This window comes from Solea solea, chromosome 20, assembly GCF_958295425.1.
Source record: "Solea solea chromosome 20, fSolSol10.1, whole genome shotgun sequence".
Taxonomy (NCBI): domain Eukaryota; kingdom Metazoa; phylum Chordata; class Actinopteri; order Pleuronectiformes; family Soleidae; genus Solea; species Solea solea.
In genome coordinates this window covers 6,926,885-6,953,075 of record NC_081153.1, presented here as the reverse complement: position 1 = coordinate 6,953,075, position 26,191 = coordinate 6,926,885, and the positions used below count along the sequence as shown (strand labels likewise).

Here is a 26,191-nt window from a genome sequence, read left to right as displayed (position 1 = left end):
ACAACCAGGCCGCGCGGCCAATCGTGGAGCACGAACGCGTACAGTAGCCTATGAGGAGGCGAGCACGGAGAGAGGGGGCGGAGCCGCGCGTCAAAGTCAGATTGACGGACAGCATGCGGCAGCCAATCAGAGTGTGGGAAAACAGAAAACAGCTGTTGAGGAGAGAGAGGCTGCGGCGGCCAATGAAGCTTCACTGTGTGAGAATGACTGCGACTTAAAGACAAGCTCAAAGTGTAGGATACCAGTAAAACCTCCCTCTTCTTCTTGTTCTTCTTGTTCTCATCCCTTCTTCATTTGTCTGCAAATATTTGTGTGAGAGTCTGGGAACAGTATGGATAAACACAATTCATGTAACGATTATCCTGACCACAATAATTGTGATTCTCAATAGTATTGCAATACAATAAATATAATAAAAATAAATCTATAAATCATATACATATATTGTTCATTTATACACTAGCTTTACTTATTATAATAATAATATAAATAAAATATAATAGCATAAACAGATCAACAACTGATGTGAGGGTTTCTTGTCAGAAATTGAATAAAGTATTCTCAGAGTTTGTTTGTATAAGTGTATAATAACTTTGTTGCCTTTTATATATACTTTAGGCAAGGGCCTTGCTTAAGAGTGTCCCCACTTCGTCACAATCTGAAGTCACACTAGTAAATGTCACTATTTCTAACACACTGGATCATTAACATACAGCGTATTTACATATTTTCAACTGTAGGACACCAATAAAACCTCCCTTTTCTTCTTCTTCTTTTTTCTCATCCCTTCATTTGTCTGCAAATATTTGTCTGAGAGTCTGGGAACAGTTTGGATGATACCACAGTTCCTGTAACAATTATCCTGACCAAAGAATTTGTGATTCTCAACGGTACTGAAAAAAATGTAAAACAAATAAATTGATACATTTAAAAAAATCTATATTTATATGTATTTTTATTCATGCACTACATTTACTTTGTGCCTATCTGTAAAATAGAATAACATAACATATGTAAGTGATGTTATTAACGTTAACAAACAAGAAATTTAAAGGTCCAGTGTGTAAAATTTAGGACAGTTTATTAACAGAAATTGAATACACTACACACACAGTATGTCTGTATATAACTGTGTATAGTAACTTTGATAATAATAATAATAATGATAACTTTAAAATAATCTTCTTTGCTTTTATTTTAGGCAAGGCCCTTGCCTGAAGGATTCCCCATTTGGTTACAATCTGAAGTCTCACCACTAGATGTCCCTATTTCTAACACATTGGCCCATTAATATACAGCATATATGCACATTTTTAGATTCATCAGATTCTACCTTTACCTGGTTTGTATCTGTAATGTTTCAAAAAATGTGCATGCACACTAAACTTGTTCTTCAATATACACGCAAATGTTTTAGAAATTTCAGAGTAAACATTTTAAATTATGTAACAATTTTTTAACTTTATATTCAGGTAAGTTCCAAAAACGTGACTAAGGGTATATATATTTTTCAACCCTGATCTGAGTCTGACTTGCATTTCCAGCACAGGGTGTGTTAAGGCTGGATGGCGATAGATGTGTTAGCTAAGATAATATTCCAACGTGACACACTGTAACTCTAACCTAATAAATTTCAACAAAGACACAGATCACCTCTGTGTCAATCTGTATTTTGCAATTCTCCATTGACCAATCAAATGACTGCAGTGAGTCTAGCTCCACCCTTTAAGTGCAGGACCACTATGCTAGCTACGTAAACAGAAGGACACCAAAAAGTGGGATGCACATGTCGGTTATTTTAGTAGCCATCGCAAATTTTCAAGAATCGAAACTAATAATTTCATAACTTACCAAACCGTACAGCTTGGTGGAAACGAGCCTTTAATGACATCTAGTGGTGAGACTGCAGATTGCAACACACAGAGGGCGTTACCCATACATGTCAGGGAAATATGGTAGACTTAAACCTCAAAATAATGGACTTTTTGGCGATATCCGATAAACCGATATATTAGGATCGCTTTGGCGATCACTTATAACAATATATAATAAAACCAATATATTTGTTTTTCCCTGCACCAAACTGCAGAGGTCATTTGGTCTCCTCTGTAGTGAAATTAACATAATAATTTCAGCCGTAGAGGGCGCCGCCATAGATGTCAAAGAAGTAGTGGCCAATTAAGCCTTCTGTTTTAGTCATTAGTCATGACGTTATCCGCCAATATCGACCCATACCAATATTATACTAGTTCATGAAGTCTCTAACAACTTTCTCCACTCTTTGACCTTCTCATTTCCTTCTTCTACTTCTTCATTGGTTTATGCAATGGGGTTATGTGGGAGGAGCCATTCTCTGTTTGCATAGTAAGTATGACTGCAACAATTAGATTAATCAGAATTATAAGCAATTATATAAACCTATCAATGGGTAGTAAACTCCTCTAAAATGTTACACACAGGATGTTTAAATTTAATCATTATAAATCATGAATGCCTGGAAACATGAAGGCTCCCCCTTGTGGCACTAGGACTGTATGTTGGCGAGCTACAGTAGACATGTGTAGACACTAAAGTGACTCATGTGAAATGATACAAAATGTATCTCCATTCACAATGACCCTGATGATAAAGATTCACCACAATCAGCTTATTATGAGTGCTTTTTTTATTGTGTCGTGCATCAATATTATTATTATCCAATATTATTATTATTATTGTTATATATTATCCAAACTAGAGCAGACAGAGAAAGGGGGCAAGCATGAGACAGGGTATGTGATGTGTGTGTTTTCAAAACAGGTTAGACTTCCTTTACAGAACTCTAAACACCTGACATGACAATATCAAATTTAATGGAGATCAAGACCAAAATGTGTCATGTTAAAAACCAGCTCAGGGACTTCCTAAGTGCTTTTTATGCACATGCACATGTATGTGATCTATACTGTGTTCCATGTGAGCCACAGGTTTGAGGGAAGTTTGAAAAGAATCCACAGAAAGCACCCACAAAGTCCCACATTAACATACTCTTGCTCTCTCTTTCTCTCTCAGCCCACAGATAGTCAGAGTTTCTCTAAACTGCACAGCATCCCTTAGTCCCGCCCCCACAGCCAATCAGAGCTGCCACAAGAGGCTGTACGTCACCAGAGCAGTGCGTGATTGGCCAAGAGGCTCGGGGTCTGCAGGCCAATGACCGAGTGCTGTGGTGAGGTCATCATGCTTGTTGCCATCAGCTCGGCCAAACAGGAAGAGCAAAAACCCTCAGTGTGTAACTTAGTTCAAACATGGGATTATGGTTCCTGAGAGAGTGACCTATATTCACTGTGGGACTCTCCCTGTATGCACTCACTCACACACACACGCTCTCTCACACATACACACACACATACACAGGAGGTGAGGAGGGAGGTGTGCATGTGTACGAGGAGAGCAGGTACAGGCTGTATCTCACAAGAGAGAACACAAGACATCATGCAAACAAGCTAAAAAAAAATTCACGAGTGCAAGCAAACACAGACACACAGACACACACACACAACATGGTGGCTGCGATTTCATAACACATTACTGCTGTGTGGATTTCTGCATATCAATGCGACACGCTGTTTCTATAGCTTACAGGCACAGATGGTGAGTTTGGTCAATGATGATGATGATGATGATGATGACGATACGGGAGCGAGATAGATGCAGCACTGCAGTCTGCCTGGCACACACACGCACATGCACACACACACATAAAACCACAACCACACACACAAACCACAACTATACACACAAGTGGGTGCATGCACATAAGCAAGCACCTACACGCACACACACATAGATGGCATGGCGGAGTTATAACATTACTGGGCGTTACATAAGATGTACGTGTACTGGAGCGCACACACACACACACACACACGCGTACATACACACACAGACACGTGCACGCGCGCGCGCACACACACACACACACACACACACACACACACACACACACACACACACACACTCTGGTTTCCATGACTTCAGAGGACACTGCACTGACTTACATTCATTTCCTGGAGACTTACTCTAACCTTAACCATAATTACTACTGGTGTAATCCTAACCCTGATCCTAACCTTAACCTCAGCCTAACATTAAAACATGTCTTCACTTTAAAATATAGTAATGTACATTATGGGGGACTTGATTTTGTCCCCATATGGAAGAAAAGTCCCCATAATGTGGCTGTGTAAACAGATTTAGGTCCACACAACATAAGGAATACCCAGACCTGTGTAAGCCCTTTAAGCATGCAAACACTCACTGTTGCACTGTTGCACATCACACTTCAACACATTTTGAATAGCATCCTTAGTGAGGACACTCATAGACATAATGCCCCTTACCCTAGCCTTAATTATGTCACCCTAACCCTTAACCTAATCCTATTTCTAACCCAAACGCTAAAACCAAGTCTCAATCTATAACCTAGTGTGACAGAATGTGGATACCAGTCAAAATGTCCTCATTTCCTATGGTTTATGTTTATTGTACTCATACATTTCTCAGAAAACACTAACCCCAAAAACATGTCTTAAAATGACTTCATCATTTCAAAATGTCCTCATAACGGTGGGTTGGAGACACAGTTGGAGACACAGCCAACCCCTAACAACCCCTAACTTTAACCATAACCAGCTAATGCCAATTCAAAATGAGAGTGACATCATGAATAGCTGCCACTTGGCCTCCACTGGAAGAATATGTCCACTTTTCATACAAGGTCAATGGTTCTGTCCAGGTCCTAAAGACACACACACATACCCAAAATGCAGCGTTAATGCATTTTAAGGCCATAATATGTGCAACATTTGACTCAAAAATCAGTGAAAATGCATCACATGCAAGTCAAAGTCCATTCTGCAGACACGGAGACAGAGCTTCAGTGTGTCCCTCACTGATCGCTCATTCACCACAGACAAGACGAGTGTGGATTCAGAAAATGTCGGGTGAGTGCAGCCGCCACGTAACTTTGAGTGGCAGCTGGTTTCTCAAAGGCTCTGTCGAGACACATTAGAGACTGAAAACTGAGACTCAACTCTGACAACGGCTTCAGAGACGAGGCTGGGAATGAAAGTGTGAGGGGGAGCTCGACGGTGAAAGGTAGAAGTGAGACAGTGAGGAGAAATATGAAAGCTGTTTTGTGAGGAGGATCTGAATCATGGGAGCAGACACGGTGAGGCAAAAAGAGACAGAGAGGGTCAGCGAGGTCGTCTCACTAAAAAGAAAGGGAGTCTTTAGCTGCAGAACTGGAGCTGCTGCTAAATGAGAAGCATATATCCACAGCGGTATCAGCTCCTCTGAGCTCTCTCTTTCTAAGAATGAGACGCCGAGCTGCCACTAAGCCACACAATCCCAGTCACTTTACACTAAACGCATTATGACCACTTAACTGCTAAACAGCTCCAGGGAGCCTGCACTGAGCATGACCCAACACTCTGACACTCTCCAATTCAAGTATGTGTTTGTGGACATGTCTGTAGTAGACCGTGAGGACCATTCTTGACTGGTCCTCATAACTTGGGGGTTAAGACTTGGTTGAGGATTAGGTAAAATGTTAGTGTAGTGAAGTCACATTATGGGGACAAAAGTCATGTCCATATAAGGTGAAGAAATGTTGTGTGGTTAGGATGAAGTTAGTGTAAGGTTCAGGTTAAGGTTAGAATTAGTAGTAGTCGTGGTTACGAACAGAGTAAACTGAATGAAACTGAATGTAAGTCAATGTAACCCAGCTTGTGTGTGTGTGTGTGTGTGTTCTTGTATTTTTTTCTGGCGTAAACACTGAACCATAACTTCCTCCTACTGATTTCTCAGGAACTGGTTAAGTTTAGAGCTAAGATGTGAATTGTGGTTAGGTTAAGGTTAGTGTTACTCATTAACTCCAGTGTCCTAAGAAGAGTAGCTGAGCAAACATACAGTATGTGTGCGTTCCTGTATTTGTTACCTCTTTTTGGCATAAACACTGACCTTGTCAAGACCAGTAGTCCTCATGAAGACCAAAACCTGGTCCTCATGAGGAACTGGTTATGCTAAGGTTATAAGATTTGAATTGTAGTTAGGTTAAGGTTAAAGGAAGGTGTTAACTAATGAGGATAACGCTTTGTTTAGGCTTAACTCTATCTCTGCTCTTCTCCACCTCACTTTGAAGGTTGAGTAGATGAACAGAGCAGCTGCTGATAAGGAAACTAGTCGGCATAGAACACAACCTAGTCAGTTCTGACCAGAACTTATCGACATTTTTGTTTATATTACAACTTAATATATGGATTTTTTTCCTTCTTTCGATAAAGAGCACAAAAAGGCATGTTTTAATTTGAAATTTCTCTAACTGAGCAGTGGTGGAAGAAGTGCAAAAGTGCAGAAACACACAGAACATATATTTGGTTTTAAAACATCAAAGGTCTGAATACTCTTTAGTTCCAGAAACACTCTCCCTTTTTTTAAAGGTGCTCACTCCTCACTTCTTCTGCTGCAGTTACTACTATTGCACAGTAGATGGCACTGTCCTGTTTGTGGAGAGTGCACTGACCTAAAAGTAAGACATGCAGATACGTCTCTGTCTTTGTTTGTCTCAGTTTGTTTTATTTGTTTATCTGTTGATCGATTTGTTTGGTTCTGGGATTCACGCGCCAGTCTGACCTCATCTCACTCTGACCTTCTCGTGTTTGAAGGCCTGTGTGACCTGACCGTGCCCTTCAGCCTGAACCCACGAGCAGCAGCAGCAGCAGCGGATCCACGCTGGATCGTCAGGTTTAGGGGAAAACACGTCAGCTGAGAGCGTGTTCTCTTCTCACTTCTTCTCACACAAATAATCAGTCCTCATTACTGAGAAGAGGACGCTGCTGCTGCTGAGTCATGGGGACAATCTGGTTCCTGAAATACACTCACACTCACAGATCTGCTGCTGCTCTACTGTCACAGTGTAATCCTCCACACGCACTCATCACCTGCCTGATCCACTACTAACACAATACTAATACTACTCATCACCAGTGAGACAGTGAGATAAACCATCATTTTAATGTCATTAATGGGTCCATGACACTAAATTATCAACTGTCGATCTTAACATATTGTTATTGTAACTGCAATCCTTTTCTTTGTACGACTATTGTGAATGGGAGGAACTAAATTAATAAGCAGGTCAATAATTTAATAAAGAAAATTAAACATGTTTGATTATTTATTAGATATTAGATGCCTTTCAAAGTGTGGGCTATGATCCCCCGGTGGATCTTGGAGAAATTGCAGGTGGACTTTTTTTCTTTTTTTTAAAAGACGAGTGCTTTTTTGATCAGCTTATGTCAATGTTGTACTAACGGTGATAGGTTTGTATGTCTATGTATGTTTGTGTGTGTGATTCTGAACTATTTCCTGTAACAGTTTTTATGGATGATGCTGATTTTAAACCCATAGAGCAAATTCTCCTTAATTTTTTAATGGAACATATGTTTTTTTGTAAATATGTACAAATGCATAGATACTCAGTAATAGCAGTAAAGCACCAAAACTGATTGATTACAACTTAGTTGGCAGTAAATCTGTTTCTGTTAAATATACAAAATGTGAGTGTGGGCACTGAACGTTTTGCAACATTTTAGGGTTAAATATGGGAAAAACACTGACCTCCATAAATCTATATTTTAATTTTATTTACAGATCATTATTATTATCATATATATTCAATAGATTTTTCTCAAACGTGACCATATTTTACATTAACTTAATTCAAATCAACATGTTTCTGTTTTCAATTCGAACAATCTGTGCCTTCTTAGTTCCTCAGAATTCTAGTGTAAAAGTGCGACGGTTAAATAATGTGTCATTAATGACGTGCGTCTCACCAGGTTGTAAATGTTGGAGGTCCAGACCTTTATAGTGTGACACGCTGGTGAAAGTGAGGGCGGAGTGAGTGAGTCCCAGCAGGATTCCTGCCACAGCGCATGATAATTAGCTTCCGCTGTGATCTGTTCTCTGTCTGCGGCGCTCTCTGGACTCTGACCTCTGACCTCGTCCCTTAGCCAGACCACAATCCCTCCCCGCTGGAAACCAAACAGCCAAACAGTCCCGTCAATCACACTCCTTTTAATGAGGCTCGTCTCCTACTGAGAGCAGCGGCCGATGAATGCTTGAAGAAACAGAGAGTAGAGGAGGAGGAGGAGGAGGAGGAGGAGGAGATGGAGAGGAGGATGAGAGGGAGAGACAAATGATGCAATGATTAACAGATAATTTTAACTAAAAACACTGTCAATGAACAATGACAGTGTAGAAGAGGAGAACGTGGGAGGAATTACTTGTTGAGATCTAACAACGTTAGATACTGAGAGAGAGGGGGTTCTGCAGCAAACGTCACATATTAATGAAATCTGAACAGAGGAATACTAGTTACTAACGATTGTTTTCATGATCAATTAATCTGTCGAGTACTTGTTTGGTCCATATAATGTTGATCACTGTTTACCAAACCTGGACATTCTCAAATGTCTTGTTTTGTCCACAAATTTCTTTGTTAAATGGAGCAAAAAAAGGACAATAGTTGGCGATTAATTTAGTAATCAATTCATAATTGATTAATCGTTGCAGCCCGACATACTAGTGTACAATATCAGGAATGTTACAAACAATAAAACACAATCTGTTTCTAAAACATAATGTTTTTTTAATGTACAAAATATCTGTAACTAAATCCTTATATTACTCATATCTTTGAGAGGTAATATATCTAATTGAATTTTTAAGATAAAGTAGTTTTAACAAAGTTTTGTATTTGTTTTGTATATATTTTTTTTGATTAAACTGATTTTAAGTATTAAGCTCATTAGTATTTCCTGAATTGTTAAATCTAACATGATATATTAAATTATGTTCTATATTCAGAAGAGCACGTTTTTGCGTGAATAAGATAACTATGCTACATTTTGCTGAACAGGGCTTTTACTACCATATATTTCAGTGTTTTTCACAGTTTTGTAGTCTGTTCCTGCTTTTTCTTTACGTATACCAAGGAGGAAAACTATGTTTTTAAACAAATTAACACATTTCCAGATATATATTTAATAACCTATACATTTATTTATAATTATGTTATATAAAATTACTTAATACTTACAATAATCAGTTTAAACACTGCTTTTTGTTGAGATTTTATGTTAGTATTTATGCTAAGATAAACTAGCTAAGATGAAGCTAATGCAGCTAATATGGACATTTTTACTAAACAAAAACATTCAGAATTAAAAAAATATTAGTCAAACGACACTATATACAGTGTTATATTGTCTCTAAATACATTATGAAAATAGCGTTTCCCTCTAAGAAAAATAAAGGTCAACTAAACTTGCTATAGTATCTGCTTTAAGGTAATTACACATTTAAACAATGATTAAAAAGCCCAAACATTTATTTTTTGTGTCAGTACCTTTCGTTATGAAGCCATTTTTCCTCTGAACATGATTTAAAGCAGGTAACTGGAACAGTGTAGATAAATGTCCTTTTATAATCTTTTTAATCTTCAGGTAGAAACTTTCTTGACAAGTCTCGCGATAGATTGGAGGAGAGCAGTTTCCGGAAGTAGTACTTCTGGAGTTACAGTACTAAAAGTTGACAGCAGATGGCAGCAGAGTCTGCGGGTAGAGATTTTTAACGGTTATACAGTGAAATCCAAACTCTTCGGGCTGTGAGTTTTTTTTAATACGTTTCACATTTAAACTCCGATTTAATTTTAAGTATTTTAGATGAAAACCGGTCATTCCACGTGCATGTGACTTTTCTATAAAAAAAGGAGGAAGTATAAGGAGGAATTGGGTAAAAAGTTCAAGTACGACACTAAAAGTAAGTCTCACAGATGATGTTATAATTCGCTGTGACATTAGTTTAACACTGACTTCTCTTTACTGTGTCAAACACATCATGTGTGTTTGTGGACAAATCAACTTGTGATGTTTTGGTTTAAGCCTGCAGCATTTTTTTGGCAAATTATTCATCAGTTGAACAAAAATTCAGTGGACTGAGCATCTCAGATGAATATTTCTAGTTTGTGTGATATTAAAGTGAATATATTTGGATTTTTGTGCTGTTTAAAGTAGAAAATAAGGCAAAAGATCAACAAATTTGAGGTCAGTTGACCAATATTTCGTTTTGGTTTTTTACATAAAGCGTGAAGTAATTAATTACTTCACATTTAAAAAAAGAATGACTACCAAGTCTACGTCACTGACGGTGTGTTTTTGTGCCCCAGGAAATGAAATATGCAATAAAGAAAATACATGCAGATAAGTCTTAAAACGTATTGGTACATCTACATAAAACCATTATCAACAAATGATGATTTTCTGATCAAAATAAATACGTTTACTGAGCAAGGAATCATCAAAAAATAAGGTTTGAGTGACACAGCAACATTTACCAAGTTCCTAAGTACACAAATGTGCAATTTTTTAATAAATGGACATTAATAAATGATTACAAGATGGCAAATATTGACACGATTAGTCAGTTTTCCTCTAGTAAATGCATAAAGATGTTAAGTCTGCATTGACATTAATGACGTTTTAGGAAAGATTTCTTTTGGAGAACATATTGAAAGAAATGTTAAAAGGCCTGTCTTATAGATGTACTGACTGATCAGTCATTTGTATTCTCGTTTGAACAGAAACTAATGAAGAAAAACAGAAGCTGACGTCCATTTTTAACCTTTTTTAATGAACCCTGATTATTGTTTAATTACAAATGAAGATGAACAAATAAGAAGAAAAAACAGAACAGGTGGATCCTCCCGTGATTAAAAAAGAAGAAAAGTCTCTGTCTCTTCTCTGGAGTGACACTTCACCGCTGAGGTGGACGTGAGAGGACAGACAAAGACGAGCAGAGAGGATGAGGAGGTTCATTCAAATAATACAATGGTTAAACAGTACAATGCTCTTTTTGTTTATTACAGAATACTCCAAAATGGAAAAAAAATATATATACACACACAACATCAAAAAACAAAAAAAAGGAAAGTAAGTCTCTTCCCCCCTCCCGGTCTGTATATCATGGGGGAAAATGTGAAAAGAGGGGACACCCCTCTTCTCCATGGTAACATGATTATAAAATCAATGTGAGTAAAAAGAAAAATAGAAAAGACTGCACTGAAAATTTAAAGTTATAGTTCATATGGAGACGAGTGCAAAACTGGAACAAAAAAACAACTCCAAACCAGGAATTCATGGAGAAAAAAGAGAGAGGAAGAGAGAGAGAGGGTACAAAATAATCAAAAAAAATAGTCATGTTAATAATAATATACTGTAATAATTACAAGAGTAACAGTAAATACGTCTGAAAACATACAGAAGAAAAAATGATAACAACAGCAACGTAATGAAATCGAGGGGGTGCAAATATCGACCTGGTCGGGAAACACTTTCTTCTTCTTCTCTCGCGTTTGTTAGTTTTTTTGTTTGTTTTTAAAGATACGAGAGGCAGAAACAGCAGCTCTCTTTTCGTCTCTTCAACCCGATTTGAAGTTTGAGTTTCTGGGGAAGAACGTTAACGTGTCAAAAGACAGAAGAGGAAGTTTGTCTCTGCCCGAGGAAGAAAAACGATCATGGACAAATGACGAAAGCGTCCTTTTGAAGACGTGGACGTGAGACTGGAGCTGCTCGTTCACCAGGACAGGAACTACATTTTGATGCCGTCTCATATTTTAAAGCTAGAACTGGACCTAAAACTTGTATATAAATCAAATCAAATGTCAGAAACGTGACAATTAAGACATTTAAACCAAATTGTTCAGCCCTGTTGTTCACAATGGATGAGAAACGTGAGGATGGTGTGTGTGTGTGTGTGTGTCAAGGGGGTTTTCTTTGTCCATTCTCATACTCACACACACACACACACACACACAGAGCAAAGCAGGTGAGTCAGATTATGGGAAGTCCCTCTTTCTTCACTCCACTGAGGTTTTGTGATGTCATTTCCCGTGTGTGTGCGTGCATAAATGTGTGTATGATTAGAGAGACTATTGTCCCGCTTCCCCTAATTTTTTGGCCACATTTAAAAAAAGGTCCAGTGTGTAAAAGGTGAATACATTACTACCCACAAGTATGTTTGTATAGGTTTTTAACAGCAAGGGCTGCAGTGATTGTTCTATAAATCGAATATTAATCGTTTACTAAATGAATCGACTATTTAAATTAACGATTAATCAGTTTGAGGTTTTTGCAGCTTCTTAAATGTGAATATTCTCTGGTTTCTTTGCTCCGTGTAACAAAGAAAGTCATTAAAACTTCATCATTTTGGTTTTTGGACAAAACCCCCGCCCCCATCATTTTCAGATTTGGCAATTTCTTTTTTTTTAAATCATTTTTGGACCAAATGTTTTGACTAGACAAGTACTCGATTAATCGATTATGAAGATAATTGTTATATAGAGCCTTAATAATAACCTTAAAATTAAAAAAAAAGTTTAGTTCCTGTAGCATTAGAACTTTGTGACAGCCGCCATCTTGTGAACCCAGTGTTTCTACAGCGGCCTAACTGGACAAAATCCGCCAAACCATGCACTAAAACCTTAATCCTTTCTGGTCTGTGAAGGCCACCGTAGTTCCCTGACGTACTTGGGGAAGGAAAGGATTGAGAGGAACATTAAACTAATTCTGGACACACTGGACCTCTGTCTGTCTGTGTGTGTGTGTGTGTGTGTGTGTGTGTGTGTGTGAAATTGTGGTGGTTATGGCGTCTATTCTAGAACAACTGTGGCGTCGTCTGATGTCACAAGTGACGTAATGTGATTTTAACCACAGTAAGTGCCTGACCAGCACTCACTGTGTGTGTGTGGTAGTTGTAGGTTGTGAGAAGAAATTTAGATTGAAACCTATTTTGTGAGGACATTTTGGCTATGTTTTTAAGGGCTGTTTAAGGAGAGAGACTTAGTTTTGGAGTTCAGGCTATAACTGGGTTAAAGTTAAGTATTATTGCCTTAGGTTATGATGGTAAAGGGGTGAAGGTTTGCATTATGTGTATGTCTGTCCTCATTGTACACAAATGTGTGTGCGTGTGCAGCTCGAGTCCACAGTCCACGCTCCAACCAAAGTCCTGTCATATCAGCAGCTGCTGACACCGAGGTGAACTCGTCTTTCTCTGAACACACAAGCTGCCGTTTCCACCTGTGCATCGACATTTCTAAACGGAGATGAGAGTAAAACTTTCTCTCTCTCTCTGCGGCAGGTGGAGTTTACCAGCGAGCAGAAAGTTAAATTTAGGGTAAACTCCACGTATGCTGCTGCTGCTCTCCTGGTGTGTTAAAAACAAACGCGCCCCGCTACAACGCAGCAAACACGACTCAACTCACGGTTCGCTGCACCGTCCTTTTTTTTCCCCCCTGAATGCACCATAACATTTTTTTTCTTTTAATATTTTTTACAATATAAATATAAAACTCCGACAGCGGTGGCTTTGTTTTATTTTGTTTTTTCTCCGCTGCAGCTCAACGGTCGTGAGAAGGCAAGGGTGAGAAGGCAAAGGCTGAATTATACTGGTGATAATATGCCCGTTAGAATATATATATACACATCTTTACCATTAAAAATAACTAGGATTCTTTTTTTTTTAAACTGATTTGTATCAAATGACCATATTGAAATATAATATTTGAATTCAATATATATTTGAATAAAATATATATATGTGTAGATTTACTTCTTCTGTATCTCTTTTACAAAAAAAAGAAGGCATGGTGGTTGTGTGATAAAATATTTTGCACGGGGGGACTTGATAAAATTCATGTTTGCTTTTTTTTCTCTCTTTTAAAAAAAGGCACATTCTTATTTGGAATTGTTTGTTCATTAAAATGGGCAAAATATCGTTTCTTTTCTCATTTTTTTTTAAAACTACATAAAACAAATACAACGTCATAAAAATAAGTCGTCTCTTAACATCCCAGTGAAGGTTTGCCTGAGTTAGCCTTGATGCTCGACATTCATTACATGGTTCCCGCTCTACCCCCTTAGACAAAATCAGCCGTCGCTTCTAAAAACAACACATGAACAGATCGGGCTTTTTTTTTTCTGCGGCGGCGGGGGGTGGGGGGACACAAAAAGCCCGCAGATGACTGCAAAATGCCCAAAAATACTGTCCATGTCCTCGGGAGGCACACGCGTTCCTCTGACAGAGAAAGTCTTTAAAAACATTGACGAAGGAGGAGGGGAAGGGAATGCACAAGAGCACTGAGGATCTGTGAAAACGCTCCAAAAAGACAAAAAAGATGGTGTGGAGTCACGCGGGGACACAGAGGGGGGAAAGCGTAGACGCCCACCTGTCTCCCTGACGTTTTCACACCACGCACACATACAGGAACGAGCGTGGCTGTAATTACAGTTCTGTGCGGAGCTGCTTCCTCGTTTTTTTTCCCTCCTGCAAGTGTGGAGGAGAGGAGACAAAGATGAGACGCCTCCGCCGCGGCTTTTCTGTACAAACGGCCGGGTCCGACACCGCCTGACGACAAACGTCTCATAGAGAAAGTGAATTAAAAAAACGACCTCAGGTTCAATCTGTGCCCTCAGTGTTGACAAATCCATCCTGGTCTTTATACACTGTAGTGAAGGGTGAGGATGAAGAGGCCACCCGTGATTCTGTCCTTCAGTGTCGCAGCTGCAGAAAAGACTGATGGTTCAGTTCTTTCATTTTTGTTCGTTGCCCTCCATCTTGTAAACGACTGCAGACACAGAGGCACTTCTGTAATCTCTATCTGATTTTAGCAACAACAGAATCTGAGGAGAATAACTGGGAGCTGGTCGGTGGTGGTGTTAGACTGCAGTTGGCATTGGTCACACTGCCGTCTTCTGGGTTTTCACAATCCACTACTTCTTCAAAGCTGGAGAAGCTTCTTCAAATGAGCAGGACCCGAGTGAGAAATTCCTTCTATGTGCTGCTGCACAACTCTGAGACGTGGATGTGAGCCATTATATCCCAGCACAGGCGTGATCTGGGCACAGGTGTGATGATGTGAGCTCATCGCTGGCAGACGTACTGGCACTATGAGGGCCAACGATGAGGCTCTGAGAAGGCAGTGTGCAGTTCCTAAGAGATTTAAAGAGCAGACCCAGTTTTTTTCCCTCTCTGTGGGGCGCTAATGTTAAAACAGAAGTCAATATTCGAAACCGAGTTCATCTCTTAGTGTTGCAAGACACAGAGGAACACTTCTTAAAAAGTGTCTTGTTTTACATTAGACGCTGCACCGGGACATGTGAGTTTTAAACCGTGTTACATAGATCATAACACTTAACAGTACTGACCATGAAGTTATTAACAGAGTAAAAGCTGAAAGGTTAAAAAGGCAGGTCAGGTTTTGTGAAGTGTGGCTGTATGAGGTACTGAATAAAATCGATGCCTGCGTAAATCTGTGATAACGCGTCTGCTTGTTTATGCCGCCGCTTTCCAACTGAAAACTGAAGTTTGAAAACTGCACTTACTCTCCCACACCAAAGTCTGAGTGAGGAAATCAACGTTTCTTAGCTCATGGAGACACAGGAGGTTCAGGTATACTGCTGCCTCATGTGGTGAGTGAGTGTCACTTACTAAAATCCACGTAAAGGATTTTAAACACCAAAGTCACAAAATACCACATTTGAACTTAACAAAGGGGCGGCAGCAGTGGATAAACAAACTCATGTGTGTCCTGATGTTAAATCACTGATTTTCCTCTATGGACTTTGGTGTGGGAGCGCAAGAAAACCTTCAGTTTTCCGTGCTTGACGCCACACTTCAACAAAACCTAAATGGTCTTTTTAAAAAGTAAGTTCACCTTGATTGTGAACGTGTAGATGTAAACTATGCAGGAGAATATTCCGTCTTTGTTGAGTTATTTAAGGAGCTCATGTGAAGCTGTGAGGTCAGTTAAAAGAGCCTGACTGTGGCAATGCTGAAAAACCTTTCAGTTCTTTCTTTACAGATGAGTTGTCGCAGGCCATTATGATCTATGAACAACTATTCAACTTGTTACCAAGACTCGCAGAGGTGTGTGTTTTGTGTCTAAGCAGATCCCCTGTGTGTGTATGTGTGTGTTTAAGCACACACGTGAAGCTCAGCAGCCAGTGTTCTCCAGCGACAGCTGTGCTGTGGCCCTCTGCAGCTCGGAGCTCGCTCGGCGTTGGGTGGGAGGCGGTGGCAGCATCAAGCCCAAAATAACACCTTTTCCTCCTCCGTTTTCCACCTCCCTTCCTCTCCTCCCTGCCTCCTCCTTCTCCTCTTCTCTATCGGCCCTCACTTTCTTGTCCTCAGCCTCATCCTTCTCTCCGTCTGCCTCCATCTTCTGGTCCTCGCTCCAGCGGCGTTTGAAGCGCAGCTTGATGGGGATGCAGCGCGTGCCGCCGGGGCTGATGGGCGCCGACTGACCCGGCTCACTCTTCAGGCTGATCAGAGGGAAGGGCAGGGCGGCGCTGCCGATCGGAGGCGTGGCCGGGGTCTTGAAGACCTCCTCATCGTCGTCAGGATCATCGTCGTGGAAACTGTGTGGAGGAAGAGGAGCAGAGGGGCTGCTGCCACTCCCGTTGGCCTGAGGATGGCTGTTGAGCTGATGATGAGCTGGCGGGGTGAAGATGTCACCTTCGTCATCGTCGTCATGATTCATCTCATCTTCTTCACTGATGTCAGTCACCTCCACCTCCTCCTCTGACTCAATGTCAGATATGGGCTCCACCTGGAGAGAAATGAGGTTTGAGTTCATTTGATAGATGGACAGATTACTCACAGTTTCATCCACACTCGTTCAAAAATGCATAAATACAGCTTCAGATATGTCCTACGCTGTCAACACTGATGTTTTCAAACCCAGAATACTGAAGTTTGAACACACTACTGGCTCTGTGTTTGTTAGAAAACTCAGTCTGGAGGGAAAGAGACAGATCTTTTTCTCAGTGTCAGCCCAATATTGGTTAAAATCATTGAATCAGATATCAGACAGAGTGAAATCTGATAACATCTTTAAACCCAAAGATTCATGTAAATGCTTCACGAAGAACAGCTGACATCATTCTGCAGCGGAAACCCTTCATCAGTCTCACCTTGATCTTGGGAGGCCCTGTAGCCAGGACTGAACTGGTCATCTGTCCAGACGCGGTGAATGACGAGGACTGGCTGGAGGAGGATGAGGAAGTACAAGCAGCCAATGAGCTTCCTGAATCCCTCTGCTTGCGCCCCAGCGGAGGAGGCTGCAGCTTGAACTTGAATGGAGACGGGTGCTGCTGCGCCTCCTCTCCACCTCCTGGGTGCTGGCCGAGCGAGTGAGAGAGCTGTGGCATGGGCGGGCCGTGGAGGTGGTGAGTAGGCGGTTTCTCTAGGGTGGGGCGGTGGGGCTGAGGGATGATGATGTTGGGGTAGTGGAGGAAAGCTCGGGGGCTGAGGTGGTAGTTGTAGACAGACTGGGTGTGGGCCTGCAGGTAGTGCTTCATATCCTCCGCGTTGAAGGAGAAGTGGGAGCCCATCATTGGTGAGGACAGAGAGGGGGAGGGGGTGTAAGAGAGGTGGGGGGTGGGGGTCATGGAGAGGGCGGGGGACAGAGTTGGAGCCAGGAGACTGCCAGGGCCGGGCAGGGGGGAGACGGGGAACGGAGACAGAGAATCTGGGTGGACTCTGGGTGCAGGTCTGGGGAGTCCAGCGTGGTTCGGACCTCCACCGTAGACCCTGAAGAGAGAATCGTGAGGCAGGCGGGGAGGAAGCAGACCTCTAAAAGCCCGCTCCGGTCCCACACCTCGCTCATCTGCCCCCACAGCTTCCTCCAGCTCTGAGTTGGTAGAGGTGCCATCACTGCAGTCGCTGACAGAGCCTCGAGCCATACGACGGGCCACGCTGCTAAACATGCCCGGGCTGCGGAGCTCCTCGCTGGATGAGAGGATGTCTGATGGCGTGGAAGGGGGGAAACGGAAGTGGGAGCCTCCAGATGGCACCGGAGGAGCGCTCTGAGGGATGCCTCGACCTGCGAGGAAGAGAGGTCAGAGTCAGAAACATGAACGTTAAACCGTCTGTTCACTGGAACATTCATGGATATAAAAAGTAACATGGTTATAATCCTTAAAACGACAGCCTTCAAACATGTTTCATAATAATTGCTCCTCTATATCAAAGAAACCAAAATCTTTGTGACATTTTCAGGATCAAAAACACAAACTGCGTGATCAAAAGAAAATAAGACAGGGTTTAATAAAAAAATGAAAATAAATACAGCCCATATGTAATTTATTTGTGTTCTACTACATGTTAGTCAGGTTTATCTGAACTGTGGTGGGCAGTGAGAAGGTCATAAAAATAAATTTTCATATTCAGTTTTGCAATTAGAAACTTTAAATAACTAAAAAAACATTAATGAATAACTTAAGAAAAGGTGCTTTGTAATTTGTAACATTCATGTGAACCAAAGTGAGAGAGAGAGAGAGAGAAGAGTAACTAATGAGAGTAAGTCACATCTCTCGTAACTCCAACTATTTTACCCTGAGGGTTGCAGGCACTCACAAAGAAAACACAAGCTAACACAAAGCCACAAGATCCCTCTTTAAATCCCCTCTCTCATTCTCACAGACACACAAGCATGTTTTTATATCTTTGTGAGGACACACCATGTGTTATACATTGTCTAGCCCTTTACCTTAACCGCAACCCTAAAACCAGGTCTTAACCCAGAAAAAGCCCTTAAAGTTGTGGGGCCCAGACCAAATGTCCCCACAAAGATAGGTTTTAAAGGTTTTTTTGGGACCTCACAAAGATACAAGTACAAGCACACTCACACAAACACACCAGGGAGACTGTGGCACTGCAATAAATTCTTGGCATCTGAGCACGTGCCAGAATTAAATATTGGAAAATTCGCTCTTACTGCCATCACAAACATGGGCTGGGTTCCTCTGTTTTTTTCCAGTCCCACAGAGAGTGAGCGAGCGCGAGAGTGTGTGTGTGTGTGTGTGTGTGTGTGTGTGCGGTTCTCTCACAAGCATGTGTGTCAGAGGTGGTGATGAGAAAAACTGTGTGTGTGTGTTTACGTAGTGTATGCATATGCGAGCATATGTGCTGCGATCCAGATTGACGTGGGCATGTGGGTGTGTGTAAAACCATCATACGAAAACCATCATATCACAACATGTCAGCATGTCGGCCACATCACACAGAGGCTATAATTTAAGTTTCGTGCCGCACTTGTGTCGCCCGTATCCAACGCTCCATATGGGCTGTGTTTACACTGGGTGGCCGGGACCAGAACAAGAGACGACTTCAGAGACGGGGGAAGAGGAGGAAGGATAAAATAGGACGTGGCACACTCGTGTTTTAACAGACACACAAACACGCAGACTGTAGCGGATTAGCTCCATGCAGCTGGCTACAGAGCTAGCAAGTAGAAGTCAACTGAGAATTGATGCTTATTTTTTGGCCCATACTGTATATTTAGCTAATTTTCTTTTTTTCCCCCACTCCATGTCCAACTTCATTAACCAGTTATTGAATAACACTAATGCTGTATTTCAATCATGGTTTATTAAAATGAGCTTCCTGATCTTTCAGCTTCTTAAAGTTAAATATTTTAGGGTTTCACTGCTCCATTTGACAAAGAAATCATTTAGACTGAAAAACATTGGTTTTATGGACAAAACAAGTAGTTAATTCTAGTAACTAGCAACATTAATCAAGTTTCTGAGAACAAAAATGCGACATTTGTAAGAATTGGTCGTGTGTGACAAAGCGTCTCTCCACTGAAACCTCATTCTTAGGTTTTTACATCTTTGTACAGACGTATACCATATAACTGTGATGTCATGTTTAGAGTTGGAGGAAGACGACTTAGTTCCGTCCTTGAGCCAACGCTTTTTGAACAGGTCCTCACTGTTCAAGTGTGATTCTGCTCTTCATTCACAATAACTAACTTTACATAAAGCAAGAAAGAGAAACTAATTGTTAAGAGAAAGCTTTTAAGCTCCTGCAGTTTTAACAAGTGGTGCTTGAGACCACTTTTACTTTCAGGATAATTTGCTTAAGTCTCAACTTCCTCAATTCTGCAGAAATACAATGACATCATCTAGAGACACTGAGAACCTGTAGGTGCTTTAGACATCAAGTGTTGTCTACGTACCGGAGCCCATGTCGATGAAAGGGTAGTTGACCAGCACTAATTTGTTGAAGTTGAATTTGTAGGTGAATCTCTTTCCTTTGGTCTTATGGAGGATCCTCTTGTTGTAGTAGTATCTAGAAGAGAGAGAGAGAGAGAGAAAAAAGGAAGAGGATTATCTTCCAGTGTGTTACCCTGATTAATAACTGCATTAATAAAAATTATTAACTAACATAAAAGAGTATATGTGTATAATCAGGGTTCCAACACCTTTGTTGACATCAAATTTAAGGAGTTTACAAGGACTTTCGAGGACTAATTCCCCCAAATTCAAGGACCAAATGTGCTGACACAGCTTAAGATGATTTACAAAGAAAGTTAAGACACTTTCATTGATTATCAAATTTCTAATATGTTAAAAACAGTAGGGTCACTTTTCATGTCTACAGGCCTCTACACGTCCATGCTTTGGACAGGTCTGACCACTGACGTACGTCCTCCCCCAGTCTGAGAAACAGTGAATTATATCCTGCTCACTATTAAGTACACAGAGTAAGCCTTTCAATTCCGACTGTGATTACTTAGTGAGGTAGCCATCCTGACGACTGACCCAGGCGGGCTCCATTAGTACGAGTGCATTAGTCACTGTCAGTGCACACAGGGATGCAGAGGAGTGAAGAGCGAGCCGTAGACAGCGCATCTAAAAAGATGATAAAATGGCTCCCTGTGACTCATCGATAGCCTCAGGACCAAACCACACATTCATATTTCCTCAACAAAAAAAATCCAGTGTATCTCATTCCTTTGTGACTGGCTGCTTCATTCTGAAAAAAAATAGTAATTGTTATCTTTATTTTCCCATTGAGTCAGAATCCAGATTAAATAAGAAGCAGACAGATGCTCAGTGGTTGACTTTGTACATACACAGCTGATTTTAGTCTTAAAAAGGTACAGCGTGTAAGAATTAGTGACATGTAATGTTGGGAATATAGATTGTACGAGAGGATGTTGTTCTCTGTTTGCTGTAAGATGGCGGCCCTCCCCTAAATTTCATATATAAAGGCTGACAAAGCCAAACTATTTTTTATTTTAAAACCACAGCACACTTATTCAAACATACTCATGGTTAGGATATTCAATGTCTAATGTTTAAAGGCTGTTGCATTGATAATCATCATACTTAAATTGAACACATTTGTGAATTACACTAAATATTATATATATATATATTATATATATGCATGTGTGTATGTATATATGTATATATATATATTTATGTGTATACAGTATATATGTATGTGTGTATGTATATATGTGTGTATATATATATATATATATATATATATATATATATATACACACACATATATATAAATATATATACATACACATATATATACACATATATATACACACATACATAAATATATATATGTATATATATATATATATACACACACATATATACATACACACATACATATATACTGTATACACATAAATATATATATATACATACACACATGCATATATATACACATACATACATACACATACATATATATACACATATATATAATATATATATATATACACACACATACATATATACATATATACACATATATAAAATATATATATATATATATATATATATATATATATATATACACACATATGTAAAAAAAAATACATGAAATTGACAAAATTACAACAAAAAAAAGGCGACTTAATAACATAATTGACTTTAAGCCTAATTATTTGTGTCATAGCAAACTTGTTGTGTGGCTGTCAATTATCCATCCAACCACAGTTTAAAATATGACCGCATTCTAAATAAAGACAAATATAGATAAAATATTAATGTGTGGGTGAAATTTTTAGAAGTGAATTGTTCTTTCTACTAAACCCCCCCCCACTATGAACTGTAGTTAATGATGTACATATTGGAAAAGCTTTTTCCCTAAAATCTGCTAAACAACTGACAGCAGCTCAAAAAAAACCCCACAGTGGATGAAAAAATATATGAGTCATAATGACGAAGCTTTATCCAGAATGAACAGCATATTAGTCACAGGAGGTTCGTACAATAGAGAACAAAGTGGAGCAGGATTGTGTGAACCAGGATAATCACCCAGCCTCTGAATGACTCAATGAGTGAAGTGTCTCTTCTTCTGTTCCTTCTGACAGAGCCGACTACTACGCACACACCCACACCAGCACACGACCAGATACACAACCACACAAAGGCAGCATGTGGGAAAAAACAGGCACAAACAAACAATACAGCAGCAGAAGTAATGAAAAAAAAAAAGCAACCACTGTGGATATGAAAAACAGATGAGAGGTGATTTGATATTAGGTAATATCATTACTCAACTCTACCCACACATGCACACGAAACATGCAAAGGTGAAGAAATATCGAGTAAACTAAAAACTATTCACAAACAGCAAACAAGTTTAAAAACTGTTATTTCTAAAAAAGAAATAAGATTATTTATGTTATAATAACATTACATAACATGAATGTTCTTAAGGGGGTAAAAGATTAATATTAAAATGAACTGAATTTATTTCACCATCAAGAATATTGGGGAAGAGAATATTATTTTACACTTAAATTTAGAGTAGTATCAATCATGTGTTAAGCTAACTGAGAGGAAAAGACATTTCTTAACTGAAGGTCTTTTTTCCCCTGTAACTCTCTCTTTTGGCTCTTTGGTGGTGTTCACTGAGGTGAATTTTTCAACTTTGTCTGACATTTTATAGACAAAACTTGATCAGGAAAATAATCAGATGATTGTTTTTTTTTTATTAAATTAACAGCAGTAACTGTTAAGTGTGGGATTAAAGGCATTTAACTGAAAGAAATACACAAATGTTTATAATCTGAAAACTGTCTACCAGTTGTTTTCCTATCTTAATATTCCAAGTCAGGACTATGGTTTATGAGAAAGTGCTTTCTGAGTAAATTATTTCCCTCTCAGAGGAACATGAAGTTGACGTCAAATGGCAGAATCTGTGCCGAGGTTCAGTTCAGTTCAGTTCTCGAGACGTCGGCAAAGGTGCGAATTTACAAGTGCAACGTGAACTCATGCAAAACACTGAGTGTACATAAATGACAGAACAGAGACACACACATACACACTCCAGAAGGTTTACAGAGATATTCGTGAGTGGGTGTTGGCAACATCAGGCCTGAATTTGTAGACAAAGATGAAGGGACATGATGTTAAGAGACTGCTGCATGCATAGATGGATGGCACTTTGAATGAGTTGAGGGGGAAAGGTCACGCACATACATGTGAAAGGAACACAGGTGTCACTTTTCTAAAAATTGAGTTCAGAACAATATTATATTGAGGCTGCCCGTCTGTGATGCTTCCTCTACCTCACTCAGGAGGAGCTAATAGCTGAGATTGGTCCAGAAATACTCTTTGTGTCATGAAGGCTTAGCTTGTGTCCACCATTTACTCGATTCGGTGCGGCTTGGCTCGATGCTACACGTTTTTTTTTTGTTTTTCCTTTAAGGAGAGTACCTGGTACTTTCTTAGTCCCTGCTCTGGCAAGGTTCCAAGCGAGCTGAGGCAAGACTAAATGTGACGCCGTCAGACTGCCGGCCACTGATTGAAGAGTCATGAGCACAACGTCAGACCGAGTCTGGTGTAATTAGCGACAGCACTGCTAAAAGCCGGCGACAGGGAGCTGGATCACAATCCACTCAAACGTATTTCAATTCAGTGACTGTGTCAGAAAGAGTCTGCGCTCCAGGCATGCAGGAAGTCACTCCATCCATCATCTACCGCTTTATCCTCCACCAGAGGGTCGCGGGGGGGTGATGTGCCAATCTCAGCTGATGCAGGAAGTAACTAATCTTTTTAATTAACTAAACCGAAAACAACTGCTTTACTAGTCACTAGCTTGTGTGTGTCGCGTATAAAACGACACCATGGCAGTTTCATGGTGTCGTGCTATGATGATTTCACCCACGCTGAGGAGGTACTATACTATAGTTATGGAAAACATACCAAACCAAGTAGAGTCGAGCTGGAATTATATAGTGGAAAAGCGCTATATGATGGACTGAGGACATTCAAAATGGATCTAATGCCAAACTGCACTGAGTTAGCGCGCCATCTGCTGGACCACGTGTTAACAGACAGTCTAATGTAAAATAAAACACACCCTCAAACAGTATTGATTGAACATGTGACACAGCAGTCTCACACACTGGACCCAGACTTGCTTGCGGTCTTCCTGCTCTTTTAGGACCATTTGAACTTCCTTCAAACAAGCTACAAAGGACTTCATGACTATATATATATATATATCTCTAAGAGTACAGACTCAGCTCTTTTCTACATACATATGCTTTAAAAGCATGAATGAACACACGTGTGTGCAAAAGGCGCCGAGAAGCATCAATCAAAAACTTCACAACAGAGACCAAACTTCCCTCTGAAGGCTTTAGACTTAATTAACAGCCCTACGTTCAAATAAAAGCTTTACAAACCACAATAAAAGGCCTTCACAGCAAAGTTTGGATCCAGCTGGTGCTTGATGTTCAACACTCGCTGTGACCAAAGTGAAAGCAACTGCCTCTGTAACACACTGACTGTTAATATGGTGTTAAACATTTGTGGGCTCCACTTAGAGACTATTAAGTTTCAGTTTTTAGTCTTTTTTATGTTTTAGTGTGGTTTTTGATATGTTTTTGAGTCACATCACATAATCTTGAATGATGTCAAAGAAACACAATAAATATTGTTGCAACAAAAATGGAGGATAAACTAATCCAACCGTTCCATATGATGAGCCTCCAATTAAAAGCAAATGGGTTAGGGTTTGGTAAAAATGTTTTAAGCAAAAAATGTATACGTTTCTGTCAAATATGGTATGTGCATGCAGGATCTGGCACTCTACCATCAGATTTAATTTATATTCAGATCTGAGCCAGATTACAGATTTGGCAGCAATTTAAATTTAACGGGAACTCCCGTTTAACACGCTGAAAACAAACACATACGGCCAGACGAAGGCTCCTCCCTTCCCTTCGCCTGGCCGTATGTGTTTGACTGTAGATAAAGTGGTAGACGATGGATGGATGAATATTGACGGCAGTGTCGTAAAAATATACTCCGAAACTGTAGGGGGAGCTCCATAGCTAAAGGCAAGAAAAAAGTGACGAGCCTTGCAAAGTTCCGATTTAATAATGCGCTACATCGGCATCAAAGATAACTCAAACACAATTTGTGATCATGTTCTCATCAGTGTGGTGATCAAACATATTCTAGTTCAAGACAAGGCTGGCTGTCTTTAAATATGCAGTCAGACAAATAAAGGTTGAAGCAACAAACAAGACACAGATGGGCTGGAGGAGGGCTGACATAACAAGGTGTTAAGTGTGTGTGTGTGTGTGTGTGTGTGTGTGTGTGTGTGTTGATGAGGCAGTGTAACTAGTCATCACCATGGCAAACTATAACCCACACTGCCTACAACACAGGAGGCGACACTGATGACTAGCTGTGTTCCTGTGTGTGCATGTGTTTGTGTACATGGTGATGAGGGAACAGACTGGCAGCTAAATAAAACCCTGCAGCATCCCACATGTGCTCTGCGGAGAGAAGAGGAGAAGGTGTGCGTTTCTAAATACGCCGTCACCCTGGTGTTTGAGCGTGCTGTGCAGATGCAGCAGCAACAACAACACAACAGCAGCAGTTCCTCTTCTTCACCGCACGTTTTGGTTAAAGGGCAACATTGACACTAAACACAAACACTAATGACGAAAAGGTGAGGTTTAGATTCAAGATTTTATAAACTTCTCACCTTATTATAGGCTTAAAAAGTAGATGAACAGAATCATATTACAATGTTATAAATAAGATTTACGCCACCAACAAAGCTTTCTTCAAAACTTCCCAAACCCTTCAGCACCCATGTGTAAGATCATTTTAAACACTCATTTTAAAATGTAAAGCATGGAGGCACAGAGCAGTTGATTACAGTTTTAGAATAAATTACTGCTGCATGACGTACGCTGTGATCCTTCCGTTACCCTGTGGTGTGTGTGTGTGTGTATATATATATATAT

General features: G+C 40.0%; 1 protein-coding gene across 2 annotated transcripts in view; it reads right to left on the bottom strand.

Annotated features, from left to right (window-relative positions):
- Window positions 1–10,713: 10,713 nt before the first annotated feature.
- The window catches only part of erf (Ets2 repressor factor), a 41,451-nt gene continuing 25,973 nt past the window's right edge, over window positions 10,714–26,191 (bottom strand). For both annotated transcript variants that reach the window (XM_058618829.1, XM_058618830.1), the window contains exons 3-5: window positions 20,123–20,235; window positions 17,073–17,983; window positions 10,714–16,708 (exon numbers count right to left, since the gene is read on the bottom strand). In XM_058618829.1, coding sequence (XP_058474812.1) covers window positions 16,094–16,708; window positions 17,073–17,983; window positions 20,123–20,235 — 1,639 coding nt within the window. In that variant the 3' untranslated portion in view covers window positions 10,714–16,093. The remainder of the gene's footprint in view (window positions 16,709–17,072; window positions 17,984–20,122; window positions 20,236–26,191) is intronic.